This window comes from Tamandua tetradactyla, chromosome 13, assembly GCF_023851605.1.
Source record: "Tamandua tetradactyla isolate mTamTet1 chromosome 13, mTamTet1.pri, whole genome shotgun sequence".
Classification (NCBI taxonomy): domain Eukaryota; kingdom Metazoa; phylum Chordata; class Mammalia; order Pilosa; family Myrmecophagidae; genus Tamandua; species Tamandua tetradactyla.
The window spans coordinates 25,665,419-25,684,595 of record NC_135339.1 but is presented as its reverse complement, the minus strand read 5'-3'; the positions used below and the strand labels follow the sequence as shown (position 1 = coordinate 25,684,595).

At 51.2% G+C, this 19,177-nt stretch overlaps 1 protein-coding gene across 2 annotated transcripts in view; it reads left to right on the top strand.

Annotated features, from left to right (window-relative positions):
- Positions 1-6,815, top strand: part of SLC29A3 (solute carrier family 29 member 3) — a 42,521-nt gene extending 35,706 nt beyond the window's left edge. For both annotated transcript variants that reach the window (XM_077125007.1, XM_077125006.1), the window contains exons 5-6: positions 1,710-1,872; positions 5,347-6,815. In XM_077125007.1, coding sequence (XP_076981122.1) covers positions 1,710-1,872; positions 5,347-6,001 — 818 coding nt within the window. In that variant the 3' untranslated portion in view covers positions 6,002-6,815. The remainder of the gene's footprint in view (positions 1-1,709; positions 1,873-5,346) is intronic.
- Positions 6,816-19,177: the final 12,362 nt, after the last annotated feature.

Here is a 19,177-nt window from a genome sequence, read left to right as displayed (position 1 = left end):
CTAGAGTCGAGGCTTTTGATGATCACTATGCTAATTTTTATCTTCACTTTCCCCTCAAATGCCAGCCTCTGGCCTCAGCCAGGCTAACAAGAGTTTATGTTGGGAAGGTTGGAGGGTAAAGGATTGTCCTTCAGGGCCATGAGTTATTTCCTAGAGGGAAATGCCCAGCAGAGTGGGATGAAGCAGGGGTCTGGGCTGCTGTGGGGGCCTGAGCCGTCCCCCTCCCCCTTCCGCTCTGTGTGAGAATGGCAGGAAAATGGTCCCTGGTGGAGAATGATGAGCATAGCACAGCAGTCTGCTGTTGCCTTGTTTGCCGTTTGCGGTTAGCCCCCTCACCTCCTTGAGCACTGATATCCTGATGCTCTTCAATGGGCAAATTCATTTATTCAGCCCATCGATCCAACATATTTACTGGGCACTTGCTATATTGACAATAATAGCCCTGCCCATGTATTCAGTGCTTTTTCCAGTCATTGTCCCATTCCTACTTCACTACCGTCTCACGGGATGGATTGGACCAATATTAGCCCCACTTTCCAGGCAAATAAACTGAGGTAGAGAGGAGTTAAATGCTCTGCCCACACTTGTCACCGCACAGTCCACACCGTAGGTACACTCAGGCCCTCTGACTCTTGGCCAGCACGACGTGACTGCCAGTGGCTGTGAAGGTTCTAGAAGAAAAGGAAGGCACACATCCTGCCTCCCAGAAGCTATTGTGCAGTTGTGCAAAGGAAGGGAACTGGCATTTGTTGAAAGCCGACTGTACTCACCTCATTCTCAAAGCAGCTTCAATAGAAGGCAGCTGTCATTGTGTCCATTTTACAGCCAAGCAACCTGTAGCTTCGAGGAGTCATGTTAGCCCCCAGGGCATAGCTAGTAAGTGACAGTCAAGGTCAGAGGTAATCTGTGGGGCTCCTGGACCTGTGCTGCCTCTCCTCTGAGGTTTGGTGAGAGGGCGTGGCTCCCCGTGGTCACAAGTGTGATGTGTATAGGGGACCTTGGCATGATGGAACATCCGGTGTGCTGGGACACTGGTACGTGGGGGGGGGGGGGGGGGGGCGTGTGTGCATGCCTCCAGTGTAGGGTGCCCCGGATGCTCAGGATACAGAGCTAAGTTCTGTGAGCTCATGGGTGGGAGACGTGCAGGGGTTTTGTGCCCAGCAAGGACTTCCCCGGATATGATAGCCTCAGAGGCTGCAGGAGAACCCACGTTGGGAAATTCCCTGAGCTGCTTTGCCAGTTTGATTGGAGGGCGGTTTGGATGGAGGGCAGAGAGAGGAAGTCCAGAGCTCTCTGAGATTTCCAGCTTCTGAATTGAAGATTTCAGACCCTACCTGAAAGGCAGTAAAGAGAGATGAGGGGGTTAAGGGTCAGAGATGGAACCAGGAAGCAGAGCGGTGGGACTATTTGCTGGCTTGGGCAGCATCCTCTCAACAGGCATCAGAGAGAAGCTTCAGACCCTCGAAACGACACATTCTTCAACTCCAAGCACACAGCTGGGCTGCAGAACCCCTCCATGCCTGCCAAGGCTTCAGAATACCATGCGAACTACATTTTTCTCAGCCGAGGGAATTTTTATTTTGATTCCATTAAACTCCAGCATCCCAAGGGGGACAGCGCCTGGGGCGCAGGGAAGATGGGCCCAGTCCGTTCTCCCCCTCCCTCCCCCACCCCCTGTCCATCTCTGCAGTGTCCTCTGGCCTCTGCAGGTGGAGCTATGGGGGGGACCATCAGCGCCGTGGCCTCGCTTGTGGACCTGGCGGTGTCCAGCGACGTGACCAGCAGCGCCCTGGCCTTCTTTCTGACGGCGGACGCCATCCTCGCACTCTGCTTCGGCCTCTACCTCCTGCTGCCCCAGCTGGAATACGCCAGGTGAAGTGGGGGCCTCTTGTTCTGTCCATTTTATTTTGTGTGCAGTTATAGTTTATATTATGTATTATACATTTGCACCCTTATGTCACCTGATTAGGTTACACGTTTGTTTTCCTGTATGTTGCCTGTCTCCCTGCTGGAGTATGCGCCCTGGGAGGGCAGAAATGCATCTGAGTTTTATTTACTGCTCTATCCTCGCTGCTGTGAGCTGCGCCTGCCTTCTGGTAGGGGGTCAGTTACATAGGCTCCGCCAGTGAATGGGAAGAGGCCGCTCTGTGCCGCACAACCGAGCAATGGGAGGCTGTATGTTTCAGGGCAAGGCAGGCAGGCAGTGGGAGTGGAACCTGAAGAAAAATAATGAATCACAGATAGCCGCCATTGGCAGAGCACCTCTTCTGCTCCAGGCCTGTGTCAAGTCTCATTTAATCCTCATACAACCCTGTGCCTCTTAGGGTACACTATTATTATGATTATTACTCCCATTTACAAATGAGAATGGGGATTCGGAGAACTTCAATCCCTTGCCTGGGTCTCACAGCCAGCAGGCAGCAAAAGCAGGATTCGAACCCAGCTCCAAACTTGGGCTTTTAGCCTTGGCTTCTTGGGCTTTCTTTCCACCCTGCGGTCCTCTTTTCTTGCCTTAGGTCTCTGCGTTCTCTCTAATTCCTCCCTATTCTTTCTTGTCTGCTGCTGCTTTTTAAGAAAAAGATAGCCCCTTGACTTTGCTCATGTTTCATTCTTTTCAAAGCATATTCATATCCATTCTTTTATTTGATCCTCAAAACAACCCTGTGATGTAAGGAAAGGCAAGGATTCTTATCCCCATTTTACAGGTGAGGAAACTGAGGCAGGGAGAAGGCAGAGTGATCTGCCCGTGGTCATGCAGCCGCTGGCAGGGCTGAGGGTGGCTCCTGCCCTGACTCTTTCCTTTCCCACCAGACATCTACTTTGCGTGGTGGCACGGAGCTGGGAAGTTTCTATATATAAATGTATTCATTTGGTATTTATGGTAAGTTTGTGCAGATATTGTATTTTCCTGCTTTACAGATGAGGAAGCTGAGGCTGAGGGCAGTTAGTACACCTGCCCCAGGTCACACTCACCTGGTGAATCGCAGCCGGGATTTGAGTCCTGGTCTCTGCCCAGAGCTGTCCTGTTCCCATGGTGCCGGGGAAGCCCTGGCCCATGGCTCCCATCCCTGCCAGGGGGTCACCCCATTACCTGCCAGTTCCACCCGGCCGGCTTCTTTCCCAGCTGTGGGATGGTCCATCATTTCAGCTGGCCTCTGTGGCTTCAGGAGCACAAGGGGACTGAGCTACTCAAAATGGCCTCCCACTCCTGGGTGTGCCCACCCCTGCCCCTTCCAGCCTCCATGCCCACATCCATGTGATTCCTGGGGTCGGGCAGGCTGGGTCACTGTCTCCCCAGCACCCTGGACACTGCCTGGCACCTTGTCATTGCTTATCAGATTATTTTTGAGTCCCAGAGGGACAGAGAATTCCTTCCACGGTGTCCCCCTGCACTGTTTCAGAGTGCTTTAGGTGTGTTTGCTCCGACAGAGCGGCCAACCACCCCAGGTTGCCCGAGACGAGGATTTGGGGGGTCACACCTGGGCAGTCTCAGGCACTGGGCTGGTCGGTCCCTCTAGTTTCCAGCCTGGCTTGGGCAGTTCAAAGTCCTTCCCAGCTAAACAGATGAGACAGAGGACACCCGGGGCGATGAGTCCTGAGGGAGTTTCTTTGCTGATAAAAATTTTGGTCAAGACATCTGGGTTTGACAGAAATTTGTTTGAGGGTGGAGCTTGTAGAGCTGTGTTTCTAGGGCTGCTTGGCCTGAGTCTCACTTAAAAGGGAAGGCTACGTGCCCCCAGCACCCGGGAGCATTCAGCTGGGCCGCCCCATCCCACCTGGGAAGGACTGAGCCTCGGGCAGTGTTGGGTGTTGCCATATGCTGTGGCAGAGCCTGGAGGCCGAGGGAGAGACTTGGCAGGAAGATTTGGGAGAATTTACGAAGCAGATCTTTGACCAGAACATATTTAAGGCAAGAACCTGGTGCTGAGTAAAGGAAAAAGAATGTTCCTTTCCTTGGATAGCGATATGAAACAAGGCAGCTAATGCCCTGCTCAGCAGCTTCACAGGGAAGTGTAATTCCCCAACCCCCACCCCCTGCCCCCAACTGCCTTTCTTGCTATTCATAGCTCTTAAGATAGGAGGACTGGCAGGGACCTCTAGATAAGTTCCTCCTAAACTCAAAAGATCACAGCTGCAGATCTCTCCATTGTACAGAGAAGGAAAATAAGGCCCAGAGAGAGGAGCAGCTGCCCAAGGTCACACATGGGGCAAGGGTGAGACCAGAACCCATTATCACCAAGCTACTGTTACCTCCCTCCACCTCAAGCCCTTCTGCTTGACTACATTAATACAGCAGCCAATGCCTGTTCAGACACATGAGGCCCAGAAAGGTTGTGTGACTCGGGCAAGGTCACACAGCAAAGCTAAGTGACCCAAGCTTGATAAAATTGATAATATTCCGTGTTAAGGATATGGGGTTGGGGGCAGGGGTAAGGCTCTTTTAAAGAGTATTTATTTATCAATTCTTTAAACAAATATGTTTTGAAGGGCTACTCTGTGCTGGTGGATTTAAATGGGAACGACCCAAAGTGGCCGTTGCCCCAGGGAGCTGCCTTCCATTGAAAGAGACAGATGACAAATGGATAAACTAATGCATGCAGTAATTGTAGATTGTGGTCAGGTGTTTTTGTTTTTATTATTTTAAGGAAAATAAACAAATGCTCTTCTAGAGATTGACAAAGTGAGATACTTTAGGTGAGGGGGGAGGGAATGTAAGAGAAATTGGTACTATTAAATATACAACCTTTTAATCCAGCAATCCCTCTTCTAGAAATACTAGTGTAAGTGTACAAGGATTTAGATATAGGGATATTCATTTGTAACATTATTGGTATTAGTGAAAAACTAGAGCTAACCTAAATGTTCCTCTAAGGAGAGAGGTCGGAGGTGGGAGTGGAGAGTTCTCTTTCTCCTCTGTCATTTCTCTATTATATTGTTTGGGTTCCCTGCTTCAAGCGTGTTAAAAAAAAAAAGTTGCATCTTTCAATGCTGTTTTATCTCTGCCTCTCTCCTCTGAAACAAAACAGAAACATGTGAACCACAAGGAATCCTACAGTGATTTCCTCTGTGCCTACTCATGACTGCAGACCTGGCCAGAGTCTGACCTTTCAGCCTGGCACTGCCAGGCAGTGCCCACAGCCTGGGATATCTCAGGGGGTCCCGGGGCTGATGGCCAGTGGGGCTTTGGCTTGACATGCTGGACCTAAAGTTTCTGCCTCGAGCGCCCAGCCTGGCGGTGCTAACTCTGGGGTCCGCCCCCTGTACCCCTGCCCCACCCCCAGTAATCCCGAGCGGCCCAGCTTTCTGGCTGACCCTCTGACCAGGTGCCATCTCTCCTCTCCACAGGTACTACCTGAGGCCTGCTCGGCCAGCCCACCTCGTCTCCAGTGAAGAGGAGCAGCCCCAGGACTCCCCCAGCACCTCCTCGGTGTCCCCCACGTCCAGCGGCTCCCACCTGCCCCCCCTGCGCCCCATCCTGAAGAAGACCGCCGGCCTGGGCTTCTGCATCGTCTACCTCTTCTTCGTCTCCAGCCTCATCTTCCCCGCCGTCTCTGCCAACATCGAGTCCCTCAGCAAGGCCTCGGGCTCGCCCTGGGCCACCAAGTTCTTTGTCCCCCTCACCACCTTCCTGCTGTACAACTTCGCCGACCTGTGCGGCCGGCAGATGACCACGTGGCTCCAAGTGCCTGGGCCCAAAAGCAAGCTGCTCCCGGGGCTCACGCTCCTCCGGACCGTCTTCGTCCCCCTTTTCGTGTTCTGCAATTACCAGCCCCGCATGCACGTGAGGACGGTGGTCTTTGACTCGGACGCCTACCCCATACTCTTCACCGCCCTGCTGGGGCTCAGCAACGGCTACCTCAGCACCCTGGCTCTCATGTATGGGCCCAAGATCGTGTCCCGGGAGCTGGCCGAGGCCACAGGCGTGGTGATGTCCTTTTACCTGTGCCTGGGCTTGACCCTCGGCTCAGCCTGCTCCGCCCTGCTCATGCACCTCATCTAGGAGGGCAGCGAGGAGGATGTCAGGGTCATGTCAGCCCCTGGAGCCGCTGCAAGGCAGGGAGGAAGCACCGGGGGCTTAGTTGGTGGGGACGACGGGGCTGCAGTTTCACTCGGTACAGAGGGCACAGCATGCTCACGCCTCACCCCTGCCCCAGAGAACTGATGAGCCATCTCTGTGGGTGAGGTGGTGACATCCCAGATACTTGAACACATCCTTCCTGAGACACCTGAAAAAGACCAAAAAGGACGCAGTTATAACAGTGACACGGTGGGTGCTTCACTTTCATAGCTGATGGAACATTCTGCTCTTTTTCAGAGCTGGGTGCTGGGTTTGGCTCTTCTAAAAGGCATTGGCACTGTTTGACCTCCGAATTGTCACTAGTTCCAAAGACCAACCACGGGTTCTCTGCATTCCCCAGCCTTGTACGCGCCGTCCAGCAGCCTGATGTGACAGAATGCTTGGCCCTCCCTCCCCTGAGGAGTCTCCCTAGAATGGGGTGGTGGGTGGGGCCTGGGATGGCCCATCTCTTGGGCCCAAGGGCCCAGCCTGCGCAGATCCTGCATTCTGAGATCACCCACCAACCAGCCTGGAAGACCCAGTCAGACAGGCCTTCCAGGAAATTCCTCATCCCGTAAACTCGGGCTCCAGATGCCCCCCCTGTGTCGGGACCGAGAGGGCCGGGCCTGGGTTTTCCGGCAGGGCTCCTTAAAGTGACCTATGTCCCGGGCCAGGGCGGGGTCGTTTACGTTCATGTTTATAACATGTCAAGGCCATGGGTTCAAGACTGTAATAAATACTTTGGTATTTAATCAAAGCCTTATGAAGCTTTGTGTCTGTATTAGTCAGTGTCGTGGCAGGAAATAGAAGCCTACTCAAATGCTCATTTGAGGATAATTTAAAAGAGGATGTAGGAAACTCACGAGGTTGTGTGTCACATCCCAGAATGGCAGTACGGTCCCTCCACCCCAGGCCTGACAGGGTGAGGGAGATTGTTTTTCAAGATCCTTGGAGTTCTGGGTGTGACTTTGGGGGGCAGGAGGAACCCCCTGTCTTCTTCCCTCCCTTCCAGCTCCTCCGTGCTCCCCTGTGGACTGGACTGAAGGTGGAGAAGGTGCAGAGTGGACAGGAGGGGGCAGGGGAAGATATCCAGCCTGAGGTCACCTCCAGAGGCCTATTTTTTATTGACATCCATGAAGCTCTGAAGCTTTGGTCGGTGGAATTAGCATTGACTCGTTCTGGTTTGTTTGGGTGTAATTGTGTATCTGATGCCATCACTTCAAAAGGCACCCCCCAGGTGCTGTTGTTACCTTGCCCAGGGAGTCTGTAAACCCACACACTTGCGATTGCCTGACATCAGTAGTCATCCAGTCTTTCAGGTTTCTTGCAGCCTCCTGCAGAGCTGTTCCTTGGGAAGCCGAGAGGGATGGGAACTAGATCAGACCACGAGTTCTTTCTCAGGAGTCCCGCAGCAAGAACAGAGCTCGTCCCAAAAAACAGCAACCCCAAGAGCCATAAATCAGCCCTCTCCATCCCTGAAGTGTGCTCTCCTCCTCAGCTGATTAAACCAGGAAGCAGCCAGTAATCCACCCAGTGGCAGCAGCTTATATTCTGCGCCGTCTCAGTCTGGTACACACTCCCTCTCTTTGGCCAGAGATTGAAGAGGACACCCTTGAAAGGTTTTCATAAAGTTGATACCTAAAAAAAAAAAGGTCTACCCTCCCCTTTCAGGAGTCTGAAATTTCCCTTTGTGCTACTTGTGGCATCTGTCATATTGGTGACTCATCTCAACCTCAGGTGTTTTAGAAATGGGCTGCAGTGTGTTTTAAAGTAAAACAGCAGCCTCTGAGCTCAGAGATGGGGGTAACCTTATGGGCTGATGGAGAAGGAGTAGCAGGGGCTGCTGCATGCTCTGTTGAAGGGGCATAGCTTTCAGAAGGATGGCAGGAGGTATCCTGCTACTTAAATGATTTGAAATTGGCTGGTGATGATTGAGGACCAAGGGAGCTGATGAGGTGACTGTGGTCAAAATTAGTGCCAAGTGCAGTGGATGCAGAGAAGCTGGGAGGGGCTGGAGCTTTGCTCTGTGCTTGGCTGGTGGGAGGATTGGCCAGGCTTTGCCCAATTCTCCTGTTACTTGCCTTGGTGGCTGTTTCACAAAGGATCCTTCTCTCCCAGAGAGGCAGAGGGGCGGACGCTGGAGTTGAGGTGTCCTTGCCCGCCCCCGCCCCCCACCATTGCTGTGATAGCAGCTCACAGGGTTTGGCTGCTCTGGGTCTCAAGTCCCCAGGGTTCCAACAGCCTTGTGAAACCAGCTCACACACTTTGCAGGGGAACAAAACTTGCTAAAAGGGAGGGGCTTTTTCAGTCAGGGCGGTCTTGGGGCCGTCCCCAAGAAGTTGCTTTTGTGTAATGGTTCTCTGGCAGTTTTTGATGCTTGTCGTTATATATTCCCAGACCATACAATATACATTTTTATTTTCCTAATTTTAGTCAACAGAGAAAGCCAACGAGGTGACTCTTCAACTAGTAGGTGGCAGGTACTTCCACCTACTTCTTCCTACACACATGGGGCCATTAGGGGCCATGAACCTGGGGCAGGTGTTTCCATCAAAGGCTCTTCATTCACTCTACTGTCTTCCATCCAGTACCCCAGGGGGACGTGATGTGGGGGGAGGTCACTGCAGGACCTGGACTTCTAAGTTGAGTAAATGCTTTTACAGAGAACTCCAGGTAGAAGAGAGAGGGTGGAGGCAACATGCAGTTTGAGATATTTTATTCCAGTTGAGCTTAAATCCGTGTACTTATTTCGGCTTTGCAGGCTTGCTGAGTGAGAGCACCTAGTATCTATTTTACCATTGACAGCCCCAGTTTTTCCCTCTGACAGTTCCCAGTCCAGCCCTGGCTGGACAAGTTCCCATCAGGAGTTTCAGCCTCAGCAACAGGTGGAGGCTGAGAGTAGCCCCATGATCCCAGCCCCAGGCTCCAAGACACCCCACCCCCACCCCACCATGCTGCCCAGAGCCAGGTGCTTCACAACTGCTCCCCCTTCTGCAAGTGACAATTATGAGGCTCAGAGAGGTTAAGTCACTTATCCAAGCTCACTCAGCTACAAAGTGGCTGAGACAGGAATCAAACCTAGGTCTGCTTAACTCAGAAACCTTGTCCACACTGTCCTCTTGCTAACCTGGCTGAGCCCTCCCTGACTCCCTCCTTGGTTCTTGGCACCTGTCGCCCCTAATTCTCACTCCGTGGCCTGGCTGGGGTTTGGTGCCAAATAGAAGTCCTTCCCAGGATCTCGGCACTGGCCCTGCCTGTGTGGCACGGCCCTGGGCCCAGAGCAGGCCAGCTTTCACCATTGCTTGCTGAGCAGGGGGTCTGGAGCTGCTGCCAGGTCCGGCCCCCTGTCCAGTCCAGTAACCCAGCCCCTGCCTCTCCTGGTCCCACCATCCTCTCCCTTCCCACACCAGCCTCTGCTGCTGAGGTCGTCCCAGCACAACTTCCTGCTACCAGATCTGTCTTGGGACAGCAGGGTTGTGGGACACAGGACACCGGTTTGGGGGCCCCAGCCCCAGCAGGTCCCGGCTGTGTGAGTCTCTTTTCCTAATCTGTAAAGTAGGGATGAAAATCAGTCCCAGAGTCATGACCACGTGCTGGGCCCATGAGCCAGCCCACCACATGCAGTCATGCCCATCCCCCAGCCCACACAGGCAAGAGCTGCAGGGTTCCCTGCTTTTGTAGCAGGACGACTCAGGGGCACAGGTTCAGCTTCTTGGGTGGTGGGAGGGCTGCCTTGGCCCAACCCCAGGCTGCAGTGGGACGGACTCCAAAGGAGAGCAGCAAAGATGGCCATGCTCTCTGCCCCCACAGCAGGCTCCAGCCCACTGGCCCTTAGGCCCTGCCTGGGGAGGGCCTGGCGCACCCACAGGGAAAAGGTCCTGCCCTTAATGGGGAGGTAGGGGAGCCCCAGGCAGCAACGCAGGGTGAGGAGTAGACAGACGCAGGCTTCAGTCGCCCCACCAAGGTTTGATCTCTGCCTCTTGTCTTCTTCTAGGTGGACCACCTCGGCTGGGTCTTGCTAGAACCCCCTTTTCTCTGCTTCAAAATGGAGTCCTCTCAGGGGATGTTGTATGGATTAAATGAGTTCCAGTTTTGTATGTAAAAGTGCTTTGCTTACTGTAGGTCCTCGATAAATTCTTTTCTTACTCTTTTTGCTGGAGCCTGGCAGAGTCTGCTGTGATGCCAGCGTCCTTTCCTATGACAGGTCATACCCTGTGTACCAGGGCACAGTCTGACCCCCTTACCTGGCCCAGGCCCCTTGCTCTCTCTGCCATCACCTCTGATTCTGACCCTTGTTGTCTGATGCCCCTTTGTGGGTCTCCTTGCCCAGACTTGCCTGCTCCGGGGCAGGGTGCGCTGGGCAGGAACTGGGGATCCCAGGCCAAGCGCAATCCCTCACTTTGACCTTTGGGCAAGCCACTTCACTTTCTTATCTGAGGCTCAACCGGTGAAAAGGACAAGCAACACCTGTCCTGCCCCTGTCATAAGCATGTGGCCATGTTCGTGGGTGCTCTTTGGAAACCGATTTTGATGTAAAATGGGTGGGTACGAGAGCCTGGGCTCTGGGGCTATGACTGCCTGCATTTGAACCCTGGCTCATCATTCCCTAAGTGCATGACCATGGGTTAAGTTTAAGTTCCACCTTCCCTCACTCATCTAAACAATAGGCGTGAATGCATATGTGACAGACTGAATGCACATGAAGCATTAGAATCATGCCTGGTGTCTCATCAGTGCCAGCACCAGAACACGCTGCAAACGTTTCGGGCCTATCTGAGCCTCCACAGTTAGCACTAACCCATCACCCTCCCTTCCCTTCCTCGCTGGATTCTGGGCTTGCCTCTCAGCCCAGACCACACACTCAGCTGCCTGGCCCCTCCCTTACCCAACTCTCTACTCCCCCCTCAAAGCCACATCTCCTTCAAGGGGGCTGCCCAAGGTCAGGGCTGACAGAGTGTGCTTGGAGAAGGGGCTTCCCCAGGAATGCGGATTGATCTTGCTGCTCATTCAGTGATTACAAAAAGAAAAAGCAAAAAAAAAAAAAAAAAAAAGCAGTGGGGGGAAGTAAAGAGAAGATGAGTTGACTGAGGGCTGAATCAGAAGACAGGAATTGGTTCCTGCTCCTCTGCCTGCTGTAGGACACAGAACCAGTGAAATGGGATTGAGAGGGCATACTTTAAGTCCCTTAAGTAAATAGTTCTATAGAGATTCCAGCAGTGGCCACTAGGTCTGTCTGTAAAGTAACAAATGCTTTCCTTTCCTTCTCTCACTTACCTGCCTTTTAATGGAGGTAGCTGGAAAGGTATTGCTTGCAGATGTGATGACACTTCTGCCTTGTTATCCCCAGGTGGATTTTGAGGCCTTTAACCTTGGAAGGCCACTCGTTGGATGGAGTGTTTGCTTCCACACTGGCATGCAATATCTGAGACTGATTCTAAGCAAGGCTCTGCCAGTCTCTGGCCTGGCTGTGTACCCCCTGCAGCATGTTAGGAGGGTGTGTACTGCATCACACTAAAGGGAGCGGCCGATTCCTGAGTGCCTACTGTGGCCACGCTGTGCATGACAGCCCTGCCAGGTGGGCCTACCATCCCATTTCACCAACAGGAAACTGAGACAAAGAGAGGGGTGAAGTCAATAAGAGGCCAAGTTGGAAATCAGACCAGGGGTGTGAGGCTCCAAAGCCAGTCTTCTTTACTCTCTACCCTCTAGCTTTAGAAGACTGAAAAAGACGCTTCCAATTTAAACTTTGAGGTCTGGGCCCCATGACTGTCTGGGATGGCGGTGATGGGGAGGGGGAGAGGGCAGAGGATGGACTAACTTACCCACCTGCCTTTGTAGTTTAATGTGGGGTCAAGACTGCAGATTTTATAGGCACTTGTATCATAAGGCTCACTAAGCCCAGGGCACAAAGTACAGAGCATGTCACAGGCTAGAGAGCCCCATTGTGTGGGCTTGACAGGTCAGAGGCCTCAGGCCTCCCAGTGAAAGTTGGAGATTTCCTGGGGCCCACCCCCTCCAGCAAGCAGAGGACCATGAACGGGGACCACCTTACCAGGCTAGGAGAGTAATGGCAACCCGAGAACCAGCCACACCTCCTGTGTTAGTTTGCAAGCTGCTGGAATTTGAAATACCAGAGCTGGAAGGGCTTTTATAAAGGGAATTTAATAAGTTACAAGTTTACAGTTCTAAGTCTATAGAAATGTCCAAACTAAGGCATCCAGGAAAAGATACCTTAATTCAAGAAAGGCTGATGCATCTGGAACACCTTTGTCATCTGGGAAGGCCCGCTGCTTCCTTGCTGGTCTCTTGCTCCTGGGCTTCGTTGCTTTCAGCCTCTGTCCATGTAGGGGTTCCTCACTTTGCTTCTCAGGGGCTGGATTTCATCTCTTGGCTTCCCTTGGCTCTGTCCAGGTTCTGGCTTGCTTAACATCTCATGGTGATGTCTGCTGGACTCCAAGCATCTCCAAACATCTGTCTCTGTTCTCCAAATGTCAGCATCTGTCAGCTCTGCTTTGAAGTTTTTGTCGGCCCTCTCTCTGAGATTCTGAGATTTCCGTCATTTCTATAGGCTCTGTCTCTTCTGGCTCTCTCCCAAATGTTTCCTCTTTTAAAAGATTCCGGTAAACTAATCAAGACCCATCTGAAATGGGTGGAGTCACATCTCCATGGAGATATTCTAAAGTTTCCAACTTACATTATTGCATCAGGATTAAAACAAGACTTTTCTAGGGTACATGATACTTTCAACTCTGCACACCTCCCATCCCTGACTTAAACAAATCTGCCCCTAGGACTGCGATGGGCCACTCCAGGTCAGCTGGCCCCAGGCTGACCAGCAGATCCTTCAGGCTGAGCCCAGGAAGCTCCTCCTACTCTGCAAATAGCTCCACGTGCCCAGCCCACTTCTCGCACACTTTGTCTAGATGGAAAGAGGCAAACTTATCTGACACATTCTCTCCCAGCTGCTTTTGCCCCAGTCCTGTTCCTTGGGTTTTTCTGAGGGCAGAATTTATAATGTCTCTTACCTTCTAAGACCCCTACATAAGTCTTAACCTGGAGTCCATGGAGGAATGGGAGGGTTGTGGAGCCCTGAGATCATGGGCAGAAATTTGTGTACTTCATCTAGGGAGAGGCACCACCTCTTCATCTGACCACCAGAGGTGTCCCAAGAAGGGTCCAGAGCCTTGGGTACCAGGTTACCTGTCCCATTTGCATGGTAACCATGTACACAGCAAAGAATTTGGAGACAGGCTGCCTGATTTCGAATCCTAATTTTATCTCTTATTAGTGACTTTGGGCAAGTTTGTTAAGCTCTTGATGTCTCAGTTTCCTCATCTGTAAAGTGGGATTAACCCTGTGCATACCTCACAGGTTTGCTGTGAAGATTGTGTGTTCATTCGGGTAAAGCCATTTACTGGAGACTTCGTGCACATTAAAGTATTATTTCTCCTCTCCATTGCCCTGTGAGATTGATGAGTCAGGGGTTATCTCTGCCATTTTCTAGATATGAAAAATGGTGGAGACTATACAATTTAGTTACAGAGCCTCTGACTGCAAGGAGGAAGTCTACACGTTATAGAGGCCATTTCCTACTGCACGCTGCTGTCAGAGGCCATTTCCTACTGCTGGTGGGAGGATTCCCTTTAGAGAAACTGGGGGATGAACCAGATCCACCGCCAGTTTCAGTCCTGGTCAAGTGCTGACAATCAGCCACCAGATGTAGGATGCAAGAGGTGGCTTTCAGTCTGAGTCAGAAGAGTCCCACATTGGATGGGCCTGGCCCGCTGGCCCATTACATCTGCATGGCGACCTCTAGAGTCACCATTGGCTCTAACTTCTGGAGCACTGTGTTAGAAACAGAGCTACTGTTTAATGGGCTCGGTGGGGCAAGCATGTGCCAAGCTTCTTAATGTGTAACCTGACTTAGTCCACTTGCTCACACCATGAGGAAGTGGTAGTATCCCCATTTTCTAGGTGCCCAAACTAAGACTCGGACATACAACTACTAAGTAGCAGAGCTGAGATGCAAAGCCTGGTCTGTGTGACTCTAGGATTCAAGCTCCTGACAAGCATGGCAGCAGTAGTCCTTAAGAGTCACCTGGAGCACTTGGTTACATGCAGATTTCTGGGCCCACTCCCAGAGGTCCTGATTCCATAGATCTGGGTTGGGGAACAGGAATTTCCATTTCAAACTGGTTTCCCAGGTGGTGCTGCTGCTGCTGGTCAAGAGAGAACCCTGTGCCAGACCGCCAAAGACCCAGGAGGGGTTGTCAGGAGCCCACACCTGTTCCTGGGAGAGTGAGGGCCTGACCCACACTTGTTCCAGTTGAGAGCTCAGGACGGGAAAATCATTAAAGAATCTAATGCATCATGGACACTCATTCAACCTTCCTTAAAGATGATCACAGATCTGGGGCAGAACCTTTCCATTTTAAGTGCCAAACTCACTTTCATCAACACCCGAGGTTGACATCCAATGGCTTTACTCCTCAGCTGCATCTTTCCCACCTGCTCCCTTCAGCAGAGGCCCAATACCAAAAATATACAGGAGTACGAGGAATAAAGGAGGGGATGAGGGCAAGTGAGGGCTGAGGAGCAAGTCTGCCGCAGCTCACAGTTTGGAGATGGCAAGTTGGGAGGATTTGTGGTCTCACCCCCTCCCAGGCACTCCTGTAACTGCACAACAGCAGGGTGGGAGTGCAGGGCCACCTCCTGCCAGGAGTGGGGTCACACTTTATACCTGTTCTCTGGAGCTCATTAGCTGCTGAGGTGGTGTTAATTGTTTTCATTTTGCTGAGATTCAAAAAGGGAAATGAGCCATTACCAAACAGCAGAACTTTTAGAAACAGAAACTGAGTTGACTGTAATTTTCTAGTAACGTTTTGTGAGCTAAAAATGCAGAAGTCTGTCCTGGCTTTATCAGTCAACTTTCAGAAGAGATTTGTCTATGGATTGCCTTATGCTTGCAAAGCTGTGGGAAAAAGGAACAGGGGAGGTCAAATGCCAAATATGCCAGGTCAGCTGGTGCCACATAAGTTAATGTTAATGGCTAGCCCTGACTCATTGTGAGGTCAGGATATTTTCCTTTCTTGTTTCTTACTATTGAAGACCCTCAGGCTCTGCCCTGATTCTTGAAATAGTGGAGACCTGAGACACAGGGCTTAGAATCAGGGACCAGGGCCTGAGTTTCAAGTGCGTATGAGTTTGGGCAACTCATTAACCATTCTGAAACTCAGTGTCTTCATCTGTAAAAGGGGGATGATGATGATGCATACCTCGTGGTTCTGATCATGTCATAGTTCCCTGTAAACTGCAAAAGGTGAACAAAACACTAGCTCTTATTTTTATATTAACAGCATCACTGTTTTACCACCTTTAGATCCATCCACAGCCCATCTTACAGGGCAAGGAGTCTATAGGACCAAGGGGCCATGGCAGCTAGAGCTTGTACCCACTCCCCTTTCTGGACCAGACTCTGGGTACTCAGGATTTCTGAAGCCCTTGCACAAATGGGCTCAAATCTACCTGGGCCTGAGCAGGCCTTTTCCTTGGTCTATTTATGCCAAAGGCAAACTGATCAAGGAACTCCTGAGGGTTGGCAGTTTCCAAGTGGTACAAAGATTGGACTGAGCCATCATATTCCAGAATCGAGATACTGGAGGATTCTACATTCAAACACGGTCATCCAGGTTGTCATAAAGGTCTATGTGTAAAGGTGGAAGGAAGGAGATACTTTATTTAACAGTTATTACTTGAAATCAACTTTTACATATTAAGATACATGGTATTAGCACGCCTACCCCGGGCCCTGCAAATATAAGGAACAGGCCTCTTTTTAATCATGAGAAGTTTGAATTCCACTTCCCTTTCCTTGAGCCAAGCAGACTTAATTTTCCTCTTAAGTCTGCATCTCCTCTTAGTTCCCCCTTCTCTGACTTCCTAAATTCAAAGCTGGGCCTGATTAGGGAATATGGCCAGGGTTAGGAGATTGGTTGATCCCAGGGGCTCCCTTTAACCATTTTCTTACCTTCTAGGGACACACAGGATGGATCCCAGGCAGGGACCATGGGTCCTCCCTGGTCAACAGCTCTCTTCCTTTTGGCCTCATAAGCAGTTTCCAAACACCAGGTGTTTGTGCTGCTTCAGGGTAATTAGAGAGAGCTCCCCTCTATTGTTACTGTAGTAACCCCTAAGCTGTGGGGCCTAGTTGATACTCAGAAAAGCCAGACTCCATCCTGGCTGGGGAGGCCCTGCTCTAGAAGTCTAGATTTTTGTTCAGAGAGCAGCTGTAGGAAAAGTGGTGCTGGCTGGTCCTCCCATCTCCATCCTAGAATGGCACAGGTCCTTGGCTGGCAGAAAGGAAAACTCAGGTGGGTAAAAGGTAACAGTCAGTGACTTCACCAAGAAGACCCAACAACTGGGGCTGCTTCTGGGGGCACACCCCCAGATCTCCTAACTCAAGCCTGGCCTGCTGCCCATGGCTGCACCAGCTATATTTTGCGCCACATAAAACCCTTCCCAATCAGGCCCCTTACAGAGCAGAGACCCTTATCTAGAAGTGGGGTTCCATGCCTTTGTGAGTCAAGCCTCCCTGTACCAGAAGTTAAGATAGGAATAGGTGCCTCCCCACCTTGCCTCACGGGGGGCCCGAGAAGATGTAGCAACAGCAGTTGAACAGCTGGTGATGCACATTAAATTCTGCCAAATGGTTGTTCACCTCAAGGGGCCTGGGATGGCTGCAGTGTACAGGAGGGGCGTGGGGGGAAAGATGGAAGGCTTGTAGCACAGCCACTGGAGAGGATCTCCTGCTCCCCACCTGCCTCACAATCCTAAGAGAGAAGAGTCATTAAGCATAAACTCTGAAGGCTCCAAGGGTTATCTTAGTCAACATTTTCCCAAGTGCAGAAAGTAAACTACTGGTGTGCTGGGCAACGTCAGGTCCTATTGGCCAGGGCATTAAACACAGAATCTCAGCCATGTGGACAATTTCCCTTCCCAATTCCTTCAATTCTGAAAAGAAATCAGGTTTCAGTTCAAGGTCTTAATAAAATTGAGAATGTTCTGTTCTTATTTGTATTTCTTTTTTTTTTCCCTTCTTTTTATGCCTAAAGATACTGGTTTTCCATTAAAACAACGATGAAAAGTTTACTTTGAAAAGTAGATGCAGGGAGTACAAGGGTAGTTCAGTGGTAGAATTCCCGCTTGCAATGCGGGAGACGCAGGTTCGAATCCCAGTCCATGTACTTTCCCAAAACAAAAAACCAAATAAAAACAAAAAATTCAACAAACGGTGCTGCAATAAGGGGACTCACATGGAAAAAAAAAATGAAATGTGACCCCTGTCATATGACATACAAAGGAAAAAAACTTAATTAAAAAAAGGTAAACGTAAGTAAAGCAATTAAGTTCAAGAAAAATATTAAATAAAAAATAGACCTTTACTAGGATATGGCAAATATCACTCAAGTTTATCATTTTTTTTTTTTTTTTAAAGGAAAGACAGAGAGAAGGAAGGAAGGATGGAAGAAAGGGAAACATCTTTAAACATTTTCTTGTTTTATTGTATTTTGTTTCTTTGTTTTTGTTACATGGGCTGGGGCCGGGAATCGAACCGAGGTCCTCCGGCATAGCAGGCAAGCACTTTGCCCGCTGAGCCACCGCGGCCCGCCCCAAGTTTATCATTTTATTGGCAAGATACATGAGACACAGGCAGGAGTCCCCACATCCCAAAATGGGTGTCACAGGGATCCAGGAAGAACACAGCTGTCAGTCCTGAAGACCAGTTTTGCTTGAAGGCCTGGGGCTAAGGTCCCTTTTAACTTCAGAATCCCCATTGACAAGAAACCTCCTTTTAGGATTGGTGTTATTACTTTTATTTTGGCCAAGAAAAGTGAGAATTTCTGCTGGCAAAGTGTCCATTTTAAAATTTTCAGAGGCAAAGGCTTCAGACTTGGCCAGGGAGAACGAATAACAGAGGGGAGAGGAATGAGTAAACAGAAGTGGGGGGAGAGAAGACAAAGTACAAGGAGGAAGTAGAAGACACAAAGCCAAAGTAGAACACTTTAAGGACTCAAAACTCTGCGGAACAGCAGCAATATCTCTCAGATAGCCTCTGTTTTAAGCCGGCAGAACAGTGCGTCCCTGACAAACCTCTGACCAAGGAACAAGCTAATGTGGCTATTATCTGTAACAGTTACTCTGAGGAGTCGCCCACTAATCTTGCCTGAGCATTCAGGAGGTGCCAGCACCTGTCTCAGCACTTCACCTCCTCCCATCAAACTTCACAAGAAGCTTCAAAGTTAAAATCACAGGCTGTGGAGTCACACTACCTGGAGGTAGAAATCTGGCTCTGTTGAGCTGTGTGACTTGGGTGGAATTAAATTTCATTCCAGAGCCTCAGTTTCCTCATCTCTAAAACGGGAATATAATACCTACTTGTTAGGATACCAAGGATTCAATAATAGAACACTTATCAAGGGTGGGAAGTAGGCAATCAAGCTACTTACTAACTATCAGTATTACCCCGTCCTACAGACGGGGGGAAAACAGAGGAGCTCCTGGGGAGTCATGCTGCTCAAGGTCTCAGGGGAGAACCAGGTTGGCTTCACTGGTAAGGCAGGTTCCGGAGTGCTCACACCCGGGACCGGACGGCAGGGATCAGGGCTGCCCCGTCCCTCTCGGGGACAGGAGCTGGGGTGGCGCAGCAGGGACTGCTGAGAGGTCCAGGCCGCCGGATGGATGCTCCAGGCTATCGTTCCACCGCCTCCGGGGGCCAAGGCCCGTCTCTCCGGCTTAGACTGGCCGGCGACTCACAAGGCAGTGACACGCGGCTCCAAGCCCCAATATCCCTGCGGCCAGGTGGGGCCGCGGACTCTCAACAAATCGAGGCGGTCTAGTCGGTGGAAGCGCGGCGACGCCCGCCTCAGAGGTTAAGCTCGGCTGAGAACGAGCCACGCGGTGCAAAACAGCTGGCAGAGCGTGGCTCCGGGACACCCGAGGCGCGCCGATGTCGTCACAGCCGCGGGGCATGGCGGGAGCCGGCGGTACAGCCAACCCCCGAGCGAGGGCGGGCGGTGGTTACTCGGCAACGGGGCGGGTGAGGGGGCGGGGCCAGAAAGG